Genomic DNA, 12,991 nt, shown 5'->3' on the forward strand with positions numbered 1-12,991 from the left:
TGTGATTATGATTAGCTCTCTGAGGCCTGCCAGAGGATATATAACACACGCGCACACACACACACGCTATCAGTGTCTGATCTGGCTGTCGCTTCCAACTGTCACTCTGTTGCCATGGTTTGACCAATAAGCAATGAGAATCAGAATAGCTCCTGTGGTGGCAGGACATAAATACACAAACAAACAAAGAGATGTTGAAGTTCGCACCCAACAGAAGTGACATGTGACTCTTTAAAACATCAACAACAGGCAAGAGCTTTGGATTTTTCTTCATGACATAGATTGCAATGGTTAATTTGTTTCCGAGTGCTTTAACACCTGTGCTTCCTGGTCTGGTTAAAATACACTCTGGTTCGTTTTCCCTCTTGGTGCAATATGATTGAGCAAGTGTCAACCCAGTTATTACAATTGTGATCCAAAAGTTCAATTGTGGTGAGAACGAACCAGCATACAGACCAAATGCTTGAACCAAATGTGAAATTAGCAAAATACGTATATAGCTTGTGTTATTATGAAGAGACATGACAAAGTCACAAGCTGATGTGCGGTACAAACTGATTTATTTTTTTAACAGGAATAATTCTACACAGAATCCACAAAAATCTAAAGTGACGTATTAAGTGTTTGGTGAACTACTTACAGAAAAAGTTGAAATGTTCTCATCATTATATGTGATGAGTATAACACGGCCGGAGACCCCAGAGCAGAGAATAAGTTAGGTGGGCAAACGTAATAGTCTTTATTCACATCCACAGAACAGATGATCAACATTTAGTAGCAGGAGAGCAGTCCAAAGAAACACTGCACAGGCAGGGATATCTTTTTAACCCTGGACACTTGAAAGAATGTCTGGATCCAAACATGTGTTGCTTGTGAGGCAGTTAGGGCACCTTCTTCACCTAAATCTGACCAAGGGATGGGCACTGTTGGGCTGAGAGCTAATCCATCATCATCATGACCAAGTTGAGGCACTGGCATGGAGAAAAATAATTTTGTCCATTGATAAAACAAAACTCTATTGCCAAGTATCATATGATTTAAAGTATATATATTTTTAAGAAAAAAAAAAACTGTATGCTTACAGCATTAGAGGTCACTGCAGAAATGGTCTTTTGTATCAGAGTCCTTTAGAAACGGTCTCAGAGTGGAACTGAGCCTAGATTGAAGAGTGGCCAAGGAAGATTTTTTATTTATTTATTTATTATATTTATGTCCTGAATTCTGCTGCTATTATGACATGTTGTGGCAAAAATAGATAAATAAATTGTAGTTTGCATTGACATAGTGACATGGATTTATTTATTTATTACATTTCCGTCAACTTCCAGTTTTTTTTATATATATATTTCCATGAAACTTATTAAAATGTCTTGCAAAGGTTTATTTGATTTGACTTGATTTTTAATTTGATTGGAATATTGGTGTAGATTCTAGATAAATTTTTATTTTATAAATAAAAATTTAGCTTTTTTTATCAAATTGTGCTGGTTTTCTCAAAACTTGATGAAATTACTAATTTGAAGTGTATGACATTTAGGTGTTGACTGGGCATATGTCGATTAAGAATATACTTTCTTTTCCATGGTGTGATGCAGCACTATTTTGTTGTTGATAATGGGATCAGTTTTTGAAAAACAAATTTACTGATCTGTCGCACAAATCTCCTGACAGCAAATCAACAAGAAATAGTTTCTGGATATCAAATCAGTTACACGGAGATATACCTCTGCACCGTGTGTGATGCACACTGAAGTTGTACGACAGGAACGTGCCGTACAAACAAACAACAAAGTTGTTTTTCCAGGATTATTTCACTTTGGTAATGCGTATGCTGTGTGAATGTCTCTCAAGTTTAAACATTTCCATTTTGGCCTTATGATATAATTGTTTCTTCTGCTCTAACCACAGAACTGCTTCTTTCAGAACTCACCTTCAGACAGTCCCAGGAAAGAACTGTGTAATTTTCTGCTGTCTTCGTAAATTAGGCAACATGCAAATGAAGGATGCAGCACAAGTTTGCCTTTGATTGTCCAACCAGAAAATACACATGCATGTTTACCTTTGCGCACGCGTGTGTGTGTGTATACTTGCGCACAGGTGATAACACAGACACCAAAAATGACAAATTGTTGAAAAGAAAAATGAGAGGTGTAATGATGTAACAATAATGCTACACGCGTACAAGTTGTGTGTGTGTGTGTGTGTGTGTGTGTGTGTGTGTGTGTGGTGGAGGCGGGGGGGGGCGTGATGAATCTCTCAGTGTGACAGTGAGGCCGGCAGCAGAGAATGTCCTTCTGGGTGGGACACACACACACACACACACACACACACACACACACACACACACACACACACACACACACACACACAGATGGAAACGAGCGCACTAATGGATCACTGCTGTCTGAACGCAATCCGCCACAAATAATGATGAACCACCCCGGCATTAAACTATTTTACACAATGCTCAATTCATTACCTCTCTCCCCCCAACTCTCTCTCTCTCTCTCTCTCTCTCTCTCTCTCTCTCTCTCTCTCTCTCTCTCTCTCTGGGTATACGTGAGCTAATAAAAGTATGATATTTCTCCTCCACCAGCACAATCATAGTTTTTATCCATTAGTAGGATATTTGGACGGTGAGTGAGAGAAGGTGGGAGGAGAATTGGGATGGAGAGGGGAAAGAGACACCATTAAATTGCTTTGAAAGCATTGGTGCTATAAAATAAAAAATAACACCTGGCAGACACTGAAAATATGACTTGAAATTTTGCATATTTACTCAGCGTCGGAGCACATCAGGTAAAACTTGAAGTGTTTTCTTCACTTTCTGCAATAAACCCGCTACATGCAGCTGTGTGTTTATTTTTGCTAAATATTTTTTGAGGCACTTAAAACTCTCAATGCTGTTACTTCTGCAGAATTTTCAAACATTATCAAAATAACAGCATGAGTGCACTATGAAGCAGCGTGAATTTAACATTATTTTGAGGTTAATTGGCTGAGATAAGCTGTTCAGATGCTATTTCAATGTCTCCAAACTCTCATACAAGTTCAAAAATCAGCATGAAGCTCTTGCAAGACTGGTTAAAGGAATGCTAACTTTGTCTACAAGGTAAAATTAAAATCAGCACATTGCATAGTGGTGGGTAGTATTTTTTTATTTTTTGTACATCTCAACAACCCAAGAGCCTAGATGGATCAAATGTGGTGAGAATATTATGTAGACAGATATCTAGAGGTGATTAGATTTTGCAGTAGCTTGGTCAAAGATCAAAGTAAATACAATTTTTGTATATCAACAGCCAATAAGCCTAAATGGGTGACCTAAATCATACATTGATAAGCTAAATATTTAAGATTGATAGGTATGAATGACTTCATAGTGAAGTCACACAGAAGTCATATGATGGAGTCACACATAGTCAAACACACGATGACAGACATATTCTATATATTATAATAGCCAAGTGGCCTCTGTGTGCGTGTGCATACGTATGGCTTCAGTCACGCAAAAACAGGGGAGTGCTAACATTTACTGCTTGGCATGCTTATGTATTTTGGGTCAAGGATAGATTCTGTAAAAAATGGAAAGTTGATAGGGAAAATATTTAGAGAAATTAGTGATTTTAGCTAACCAGTAAACAATGGACATTGTGCTGCAATGCACCATGGGAGTTCGGGGGCTTGGGGTTTTAAATGTTGTGGTTCATGTTAGTTTAACAGTGTTGTTAGTGTTATTGATTTATTGTGTTTTTGTAGTTCAATTGGTTTAGTCAGTTTAGTTAAGTGTTATGTTACTGTTCCCATGAGTGACTTAAGGGTCATGCTCCCGGTACCATAAGTGAAAAGTGTAGTCCTTTTAATGTCTGCCACAGTCTTTGTTTCTCAACTTAAACACATCTGCTTACAGCGAATGCAGAAAAGACTAAAAGCTCTGCATGCGTGCATGCAATTTTGAACACGCACAAACTAGCGAGAACTGATATTTGCCATTTAGCATGTTTATGTATTTTGGGTCAAGAATGAATGGTGCAAAAACTGAGCTTGATAGGACTAATATTTTAAGAGAAGCCACATATATTATCTGACAACACTGAACAATGGACATTTTGGACTCACACATCAATCCAGCAGGGGTCATTTATATATTAAAAGTGTGACTGCATGCGTGCATGTGTGCATGATTTTACTTAGTCAGTTCAATGTAAGTGCATAATCTAATTTTAAATATATTAAAAATACATGAATGACACAAGAAAGTGAAAACACTTATTTCCATTGTGGTCCATTTAAAAATCAAATGTTAAAATTGAAGTAATAATAATAATAATGTGTATATGATAACAAGAACCTAAAGAATTTATAAATACATTAAGACAGTAAATTAACATAAAAAATTACATAATCAACAGGAAATAAAAGGACTGAGTTCTCAGGTTCTAAAAACATTATGAACTCACAGTCCATTCCAACTCATTATAGAAACTTTGCACAATTTATTACCACCCTTGAAAAATGTCAGCTACCTATTTTAGCTACCCAATGTAGAGACTGGGGATTCCCACAGGCAACACACGAGTGTATATTTACTTGTACATTTATATGGTCATTGATAGAGTGTGCAGGATATGCTTCTTCCCTCTGATGACTTTCAAGTAAATTAAAAAATAGCTGCATGATCCGTCTATGTATGGAGCAACCGGAATTTGTTGCATTTTCCAAAATAACCTACATTTCCTCACAGGTTTATGCAGTCAGATTGGCTTTGGGGCCTAAAAAAAGGCATCTCTGATTTTTGCTAAAATATATCTTCCGACTTCACTCAGTGTGGGAGAGCAGAGAAGAAAGAGTCATTATGGATTTCAATTAAGTGATCCCTGGGCAGAGAGGGATGTGTCAGAGTGGGGGAATTAATGTGCTGCGGACAGATGTTTAATAATAATGGCCAAACTGGCCGTGCTGAGAAACACACTCTCCATTCGCTGCACCCCGTCGACAGACGTACACACTTACACACACACATGCACACACAGTAAGGACTCACACACTATCCCACAGACGCTGGTATCACCGGTGGCACTTGTCTTTTCTGAGTCTTTACGACCGGCGCTGGCCGCAGCACATATGGCCCTCATTTAGGAACAATGGGCGCAGAGAATGACTGGCTGGATGAGCTTTCTAACTGTGAGAGGTGACTGGAGGCGTGTTAAATGACACGCCCCGTATGGAGAGTCGGACACAGAAAGAGAGAGAGAGCGAAAGCCAGAGAGATGGAGGGGTTGGGGGTGATACACGAACACATCCAGGATGTAAAGAATTACTCTGCTTCACCGTGAGCAACAAAAACTGTTTTGATTAGGAAGGAACAGAGGATGGAGGAATCTGCAGAAGGGGAAGAAGAATTGATAGAAGATGGGGGTCCAGAAGTGGGTCATTAGACTTTGTGTAAACCGTCTTTCCACGAACATCTCAGTCTTCCTGTTTTGTCTCAGTTTCTCACACCTGATGACACCTAATCAGCGTTACACTGGGACAAATGGCTTCCAGCCATCCTCACAACACTTTCCCTGAAAATCTCTCCGTCTCTCACTCACGCAGTCTTGTCACAACAACATTTCTCCGGTAATTACCAGGGCGGCTGGCCTCCTGCTGCCCCTCAATGGATGGACCAGGCCGCCACGGGTTCACGCCTCCGGCCATAACTCTGCAGAGAACGTCTGCCTGCTGCTCTTCACAACAGCGTCGGCCCTCAGATGGCAAATTAGCCCGAGTGAAAATGACAGAGCAAGAAAAGCAGGAATGCCAAAGATTTGAAAGTGCATGGAAGGAAGACTCTGCACACATTCACTTTTATTATTTTGTTTGAGTCACTCTCAGCAGTAATCTATAATGCCAACAGTCTATTTGTCTGACCACCTGCCAGACGGACATCTTTCCTCGTGCGCACCCCGCTGAGGCGATCATTTTGACAGGTGAATATGGTTGAAGAACTGAAGGGGAGGGGAGCAAGTGAGGAAGGGAAGGAAGAGCACGAAAAAATAAACTGATAACTGCATGATGGGGCCTGATAATGTCAAGAAAGGAGGAATATGGATGGAGTGATGGATGGAATAACTGTGGCAGCTTCCAGATCAATACTCAGATGCACAATCTGCATCCATTTTTCAGGCACTTCTTAATCCCTATTATGCGATTTTTTTAAATATTATTTCCACTGTACAGAATGCAGCCCAGAGTTTTGAAGAAGAAAACGAAGAGGAGCAAGAAAAAACTTGACACCTTTAAACACTGGAACTTAGCAAACATTATGAATTCAGTTCCGTCGTAGCATCAAAATAAAACATTATAGCATAAAACTAACTTCAGACTGAAGAGCTATTTTTTTTCAGTGGCTCATTTCATCTATGTTAAATGTATAAGACCAAAGTCAATAATCATTCAAGTCTATGCTTCTTTTCCAACCATTTTGTTTTCTTTTCACAAAGAATTCTTGTTCTTTTTGTTCAAGTGAAGAAACAATTCAATATCTTTTTGTTATGTTTTTGCTGTCATACAGACAAAAATAACATAGCTGGGATTTGAACTCTTTATGACAACACTAAACCAGCACATCAGTCGGCTGCATTATCAAAATGAAGGGTAACAATAATATATGCGAGAAACGTGCATGCATAATCAGAAATACAACCAGAATAAAATATATCCATTGAAATGGTAAAATAGCAGTACATTCTAGTTATTACACCTGCATTGTGGGTTACTGCAGTACACACACACACACACACACACACACACACACACACACACACACACACACACACACACACACACACACACACACACACACACACACACACACACACACACACACACACACACACACACATTCATCTTCAACTGCTTATCCAAGATTGGGACATGGGGTCTGAAGCCTATCCCAGCAGTCATAGGACATGAGGCATGGCGCACCCTGGACAGGACACCACTCTGGGCCACATAGATACAAACAAACACATTCACATGCACACCTACGGACAATTTAAAATTTCCGGTCCACCTAACCTGCATATTTTGGATGTGGGAGGAAGCCAGAGCACCCACGAGGGAACCCACGCAAACACGGGGCGAACATGCAAAATCCACACAAAAAGGCCACAGGTGGGAATTGATCCCATGACCTTCTTGCTGTGAGACAACAGCCACTAAGCGTGGCACAAAGCTTGGTCTATGGTACAGGGAGTCCCAAACAAGAAGCGGCAAACTTTGAGTCCACAATGAAACAGGAAATGTTAAATGTCAAACACTTCCTGGATCGACAGACAAGATCCCATGGAATCTTGCGGTAACTCAGTGGCAAGTTCACACTGAAACAGGAAGTGCCAAATTTTGAGTCCACAGTGAAAGAGGAAATGTCAAATGTTGAACACTTCCTGGCATGGGTAGAGCTGGAGTGGAGGCCAGGGTTGCACTGGACTCCCCTGAAATGTGATTGGACACAGATGACTGACATGTCACGGCACCGCATGTCCGGTTGAAAAGTGTTGCATTTTGAAATCAGTGAGTCATATTAACTGCTGGGTACCTCCTATCTAGTCGTTGGTGCTGTGTACCACAAAAAGTTATAATCCACCTTAGTAGAAGAAGAAAAATGTTTGCCTCACATTTGAACTGACCACGTCGTTTGAACCGTGGACTACAACACCAAAGTTATATTGGTGAGTAAACAACCATATTTCATGCCAGAAATGAGGTCCAGGTTGTTAAACGCGGCATCCTCCTTTAATTCGGGTTGCCTTAAATATGCATGTGTCTCCAGTGATTTTTAAATGAGCAGGCAGTGGTTGATTAAATAACCTCTTAATTTTGCTCTCTGAGTGACACCAGGATGATGCATTTCACTTAAAAATGCACATGCCACAGAGTGTTTCTCAATTGTACTCAAAACTATTGGAACAGTTGGTATTTCACACATTTTAATTTGTTTATGTCATTTCAAATACAAATAAATAAATAAATAAAGTTATCTTCCTTAAACTCAAACTAAAAGCAAATGTCTACAACTTGATATAAATTAATTAAAAATATAAAATATAGCTTCCCGATGAAGTGGTATAGAGGAGGATTTTCTTAAAAAGAAGACCTGAAAGTTCAGCTACAATTTGCCAGAAAGTACATCTGAGATGCAAGCCAAGATGTTTTGGTGAAAGAACCTTTTGTATTTACTCATAATTGATGTAAATAAAGTCAAAGACATATTCAGTGACTTGGAAATGTTCATGTTTCCATCCCCTGACTTGTCTGAAGAAAACTGGCAATAAAAGTGATTATTATTGACAGGTATTATCAAGTTTTAGAGATTTGCTTTCAGTTTGAGTTTGAGGAAGATAATTTTAGAAATTTTCATTCTTAACATTTTTTTGTATTTCTTGTATTTGAAATGGCATAAACAAATTAAAATGTGTGAAATACCAAGTGCTCCAGTACTTTTGGAGGGCACAGTATCCTAACCTTATGATGAGTGCAAAATGAGTGTGGTATTATTATTGTTTTGTTTAAGAATGTTTAATTTTCACTGTTCCTGCACCTTGTGTGAAATCATAGTCATATCTTATATCATATTGATATGGCAATATTGAGATAAGATAATATGGCCATATTTTACTGTCAGCTAGCTGAAAACTTTGAATATTAATTTGCATCTACATTAAAAAAAATGCTTAAAGTGGTAGGAGGTTAAGAGGGCTGTAATGGGGGGGGGGGGGGGTGTCTGTGGGCTGGCACTCCCCCAGAAGCTGAAAGGCAAAAGAAAAATGCCAAACCCATCTGCCAATGGACCCACGCGCGTTCCTTTTTAATTTAACTTTATATGTTATAAAGTTTATATTGTCCCAAAAAAGTTCCCTCAGTGCATCAAAAGGTTGTCCCCCAAAAACCTGAACACGACTGTTACTACATATCCCACAATGCAACGCTTCACACGCCGGATGTGTGTGAGCCACAGAGTGAGGATGAAATCCAGTGATACTCTTTTCTTTTCCACGCGTACTTTATAGTTAAAGATAAACTGTGAAAGGATTGAGCGAGGGAGAGATTTTGGACACAGCGGAGCAGGGATCAACATGACACAGCGGCTGAAAGGCTTAATTGAAGAATTTAAGAATAACTATTTCAACGCAAACAGGCATGTATCGTCTGTGTTTTATTCAGGTAGAAGTTGCGAGCCATTAGACAAAACACTAATGATAGCTGTTTTACATGTGGTCCATATTTAGTATTTGTATTGAAGTGAGTGTTTTCTTCCGCTGTGTTTTGGATGAATGCGTGTCGCTGAACTGGTGACGGCTGCTGCCGGGAAAGTTTCGTGGTTGCTATAGTGACGGCAGTCCACTGGACTCGAAACACTGTTTAGAACTAAAAGGAGTACGTACACGGTGACATGTTTATTTCCAAGCAGGTTTTCGGTTAAAATATGTAAAACAAGCTGAAGCGTTGCTGTGATGACAGTGAAACTCAATTGCAAAATAAACACAGTAAAGGCTGCGTGGAAAGACCGTAGACAGAAACATACACTTGAAAAGATTGGATAAAAATTAAAATTCAGAAATAATATAGATGAAATGATGCTGTGTCCCAAACTGGTATGAAATTGCGCGCGCGCGCGCACAGTTTTTTTTTTTTTTTTTGAAAGACAGCTGATGAGGATGCTTAAACAAGCATGACAACACACCATTTTGACAGTGTGTATGTCACATGTACGGTGGTGTAATGTGTGTTATTTTGGTTGTTTGTGTGTTGTGCACTTGTATTTTTCCAGGCTAGCTGAAGAGAACAGGCAGAAGGAAAACCATGCTGCCACCCTGATTCAGAGTTGGTTTAGAGGCTGCAGGCTTCGAGCATACCTCAGGTATGATGTATAAAGTAGGTGGGTTTCTTTAACCACCCCCTCAGCAAGGACATTACACTGGTCGAGGAACAACTCACTCAGGTATTTTGGTTTTCGGACAAAACCTCAAGCAGACCAGACTTAATGGGTTGACTATCTGCTTTGACTATACTGTCAATAACAAATAAAACAAAGCACACAAGCAGTTGTCACACATACAAAGACAAATATATATGCAGACCTGCATCGAAATAAATGTGGTCAGATCTCAGAAAGAAATAGCTGATATGTAATTATAAGATGCTTATGAATGCAGTAAAGTAAATCTGCAAGCCCAAATTTGTAATTCAGCAGAGAAATCTTCATTTAAAAATGACAAATTTGCAACTAAAATTTGGGCCTCCACGAAGACTGTTTGTACATCCAGGACATTGCCGTGACATAAGAAATAAGACAGAGCGCTAGCGCCTTCAGTCCGATGCCACGCGTTGAGTGAATGCAATACTAGCTATTTTTCAATTGAAATAGATTTTCTCTGTTAGTAATGTTACTGTTATACACATCCTGGTTTCAACATCCAAAAGTAAGCTGCAATGAATGCGAGATACAGCTCTGCATGCCCAGATCAGCGGTGACATCGATAGCGGGTGACGTTCTTCCCCGACCCTTACTGCGCCAGCCTGCTCGCTAGCGCAGCATGCCAGCGGGTCGTCGCGGTAACCCCGACCCCAGCCCTGCCCCGTGAGAAAATATTGGCTTGCCTCTGTCCGTTCACTCATACTGCAGCTGCATTGATCGTGCAGATCCTACTTACATTGCAAAAAGTCCCGAAAATATAATTTTTATGCAGTCCACAAACATTCAGTCTAAGAGCAAGATAATATACAACTCACCAGTAATGTTTTTTACGGGGAAATATGATTGAATATAGATCTAGTCTAAAGGAAAAACAATCATAAACAACCTCGAAATGGCGGTAGGCTAAAGACAGTAGATTTTCAATGCGACACCACTCAATCAAATGGGCGTATGAAAAAGTCCCCAAAAAATAATTTTCAGGGAAAAATAAAAGAAATGTATACTCACAAAACGTACCGCAAGACAATATGAAGTTTTAAAAAAAAGTCGAGCCTTCTGTATAAGACAATAAAAAGGTGCTTTTGTAAGAGATGCAAACTGACGTAAATCCACAAATTACAGTTGGCGCATGCAGTGCATGCTGGGATAGTGTCTTCTCTCTGACATCTCGACAATGTCCCGGATGTGATGACAGTTTTGCAGAGGGCCAAATTTTAGCTGTAAATCATTATTTAAATGAAGATTTCTCCGTTGAATGACAGATCTGGGCTTGCAGATTTACTTTACTACATTCAGAAGGATCTTATGTGTAAATATAAGTCATTTTTTGGTCCAAAGATCTGACTGCATTTATTTCAATGCAGGTCTACTTTAAGAGGTAAAGCTTTGCCATGATTGGAGTGACGTGTGGGACAAATGAAGCCCAAGCATCTTGAAGTTAAAAATCAAGCGAAACTTAATTGGCTAACTTTGGTTTGAGTGTCTTATTAATGCATATTATTTGCTGATTGGGCTGCAGTTTTCATAATGTTTGGTTTAGGTGCAGATATTAAAGATTATGACTGGCATATTGCCCCATAACTATGGAGTAACAGTGTACATAACCATACCAACTTCTTGATACTTGGTCATTTATGCTAACTGTGCTGATATACAGAAGGTAAGATAAGTATTGAACATGTCACTATTTTTCTCAGTAAATATATTTCTAAAGGTGCCATTGACATAAAATTTTCAGCAGATTTCAACAATCCAAGTAATTCATACATACAATGAAATCAAACCATAGATCAGAAATCAAACCACCATAAATTTACATGTAATTATGTAAAATGACAGGGAAAAAGTATTGAACACCCAAAGAGAAGGAGGTGCAAAAGGCATGCAAAGCCAAGACACCACCTCAAATCCATCAGTAAGTAGAAAGCAATCCTGCCCCTTGTTAGTGCAAATTAATATCAGCTGGTTCAATCCCAACTGATGAATATATATAAAAAGTCATCTCATTACCAAGGTGTCACACAAGAAACATCTCATGATGGGTGAAAGCAAAGAACTCTCTCAAGCTCTTCGCAACTTTATGGTTACAAAACATACTGATGGCATTGGTTACAGAAGGACTTCTAAACTTCTCAATGTTCCAGTGGGGGCCATAATCCAGAGGTGGAAAGAACATCATTTCACTGTAAACTGGCCATAACCAGGGGCTCCTCACAAGAATTCTGCAAGAGTAGTGAAAAGCATTATCAAAGCAGTTGTGGAAGAGCCAAGGACCACTTGTGGAGAGCTTCAGAAAGACCTAGAATTAGCAGTTTCAAAGAAAGCAATACAGTTGTATGCAAATGTTTGGGCACCCCTGATAAATTTCATGATTTTCCTTTATAAATCATTCATTGTCTGGATCAGAAATTTCAGTTAAATATGTCATATAGCAGAGGAACATACTGATATTTGAGAAGTGAAATGAAGTTCCTAGTATTTACAGAAAGTGTGTAATAATTATTTAAACAAAATTGGGCAGGTGCATAAATTTGGCACCCTTGTCTTTTTATTGATTTGAATACATTTAGCACTAATTATTGGAACACAAAGTTGGTTTGGTAAGATCATTGACCCTTGACTTCCTTACACAGGTGAATCCAGTCATGAGAAAGGGTATTTAAGGTGGCCATTTACAAATGTTTCCTCTCTTTGCATCTTTTCTAATGAGTGGCAACATGGGAGCCTCTAAACACTACTCAAATGACCTGAAAACAAAGCTTGTTCAACATCATGGTTTAGGGGAAGGATACAAAAAACTATCTCAGAGATTTCAGCTGTGAGGAACATACTGAGGAAATGGAAGACCGCAGGCACAGTACTAGTTAAGGCCTGAAGTGGCAGGCCAAGAAAAATCTCAGATAAGCTGAAGCGAAGGATGGTGAAAACAGTCATAGTCAAGCCACAGACCTGCTCCAAAGACCTACAACATGATCTTGCTACAGATAGTGTCTCTGTGCATCGTTGAACTATACAGCTCACTTTGCACAA

At 39.2% G+C, this 12,991-nt stretch overlaps 1 protein-coding gene across 2 annotated transcripts in view; it reads left to right on the forward strand.

The window, feature by feature from the left end:
- Nucleotides 1-9,016: 9,016 nt before the first annotated feature.
- spata17 (spermatogenesis associated 17) overlaps nucleotides 9,017-12,991 on the forward strand; it is a 105,655-nt gene continuing 101,680 nt past the window's right edge. For both annotated transcript variants that reach the window (XM_034188107.1, XM_034188099.1), the window contains exons 1-2: nucleotides 9,017-9,181; nucleotides 9,815-9,904. In XM_034188107.1, coding sequence (XP_034043998.1) covers nucleotides 9,120-9,181; nucleotides 9,815-9,904 — 152 coding nt within the window. In that variant the 5' untranslated portion in view covers nucleotides 9,017-9,119. The remainder of the gene's footprint in view (nucleotides 9,182-9,814; nucleotides 9,905-12,991) is intronic.

Source organism: Thalassophryne amazonica, chromosome 2 (genome assembly GCF_902500255.1).
Source record: "Thalassophryne amazonica chromosome 2, fThaAma1.1, whole genome shotgun sequence".
Taxonomy (NCBI): Eukaryota; Metazoa; Chordata; class Actinopteri; order Batrachoidiformes; family Batrachoididae; genus Thalassophryne; species Thalassophryne amazonica.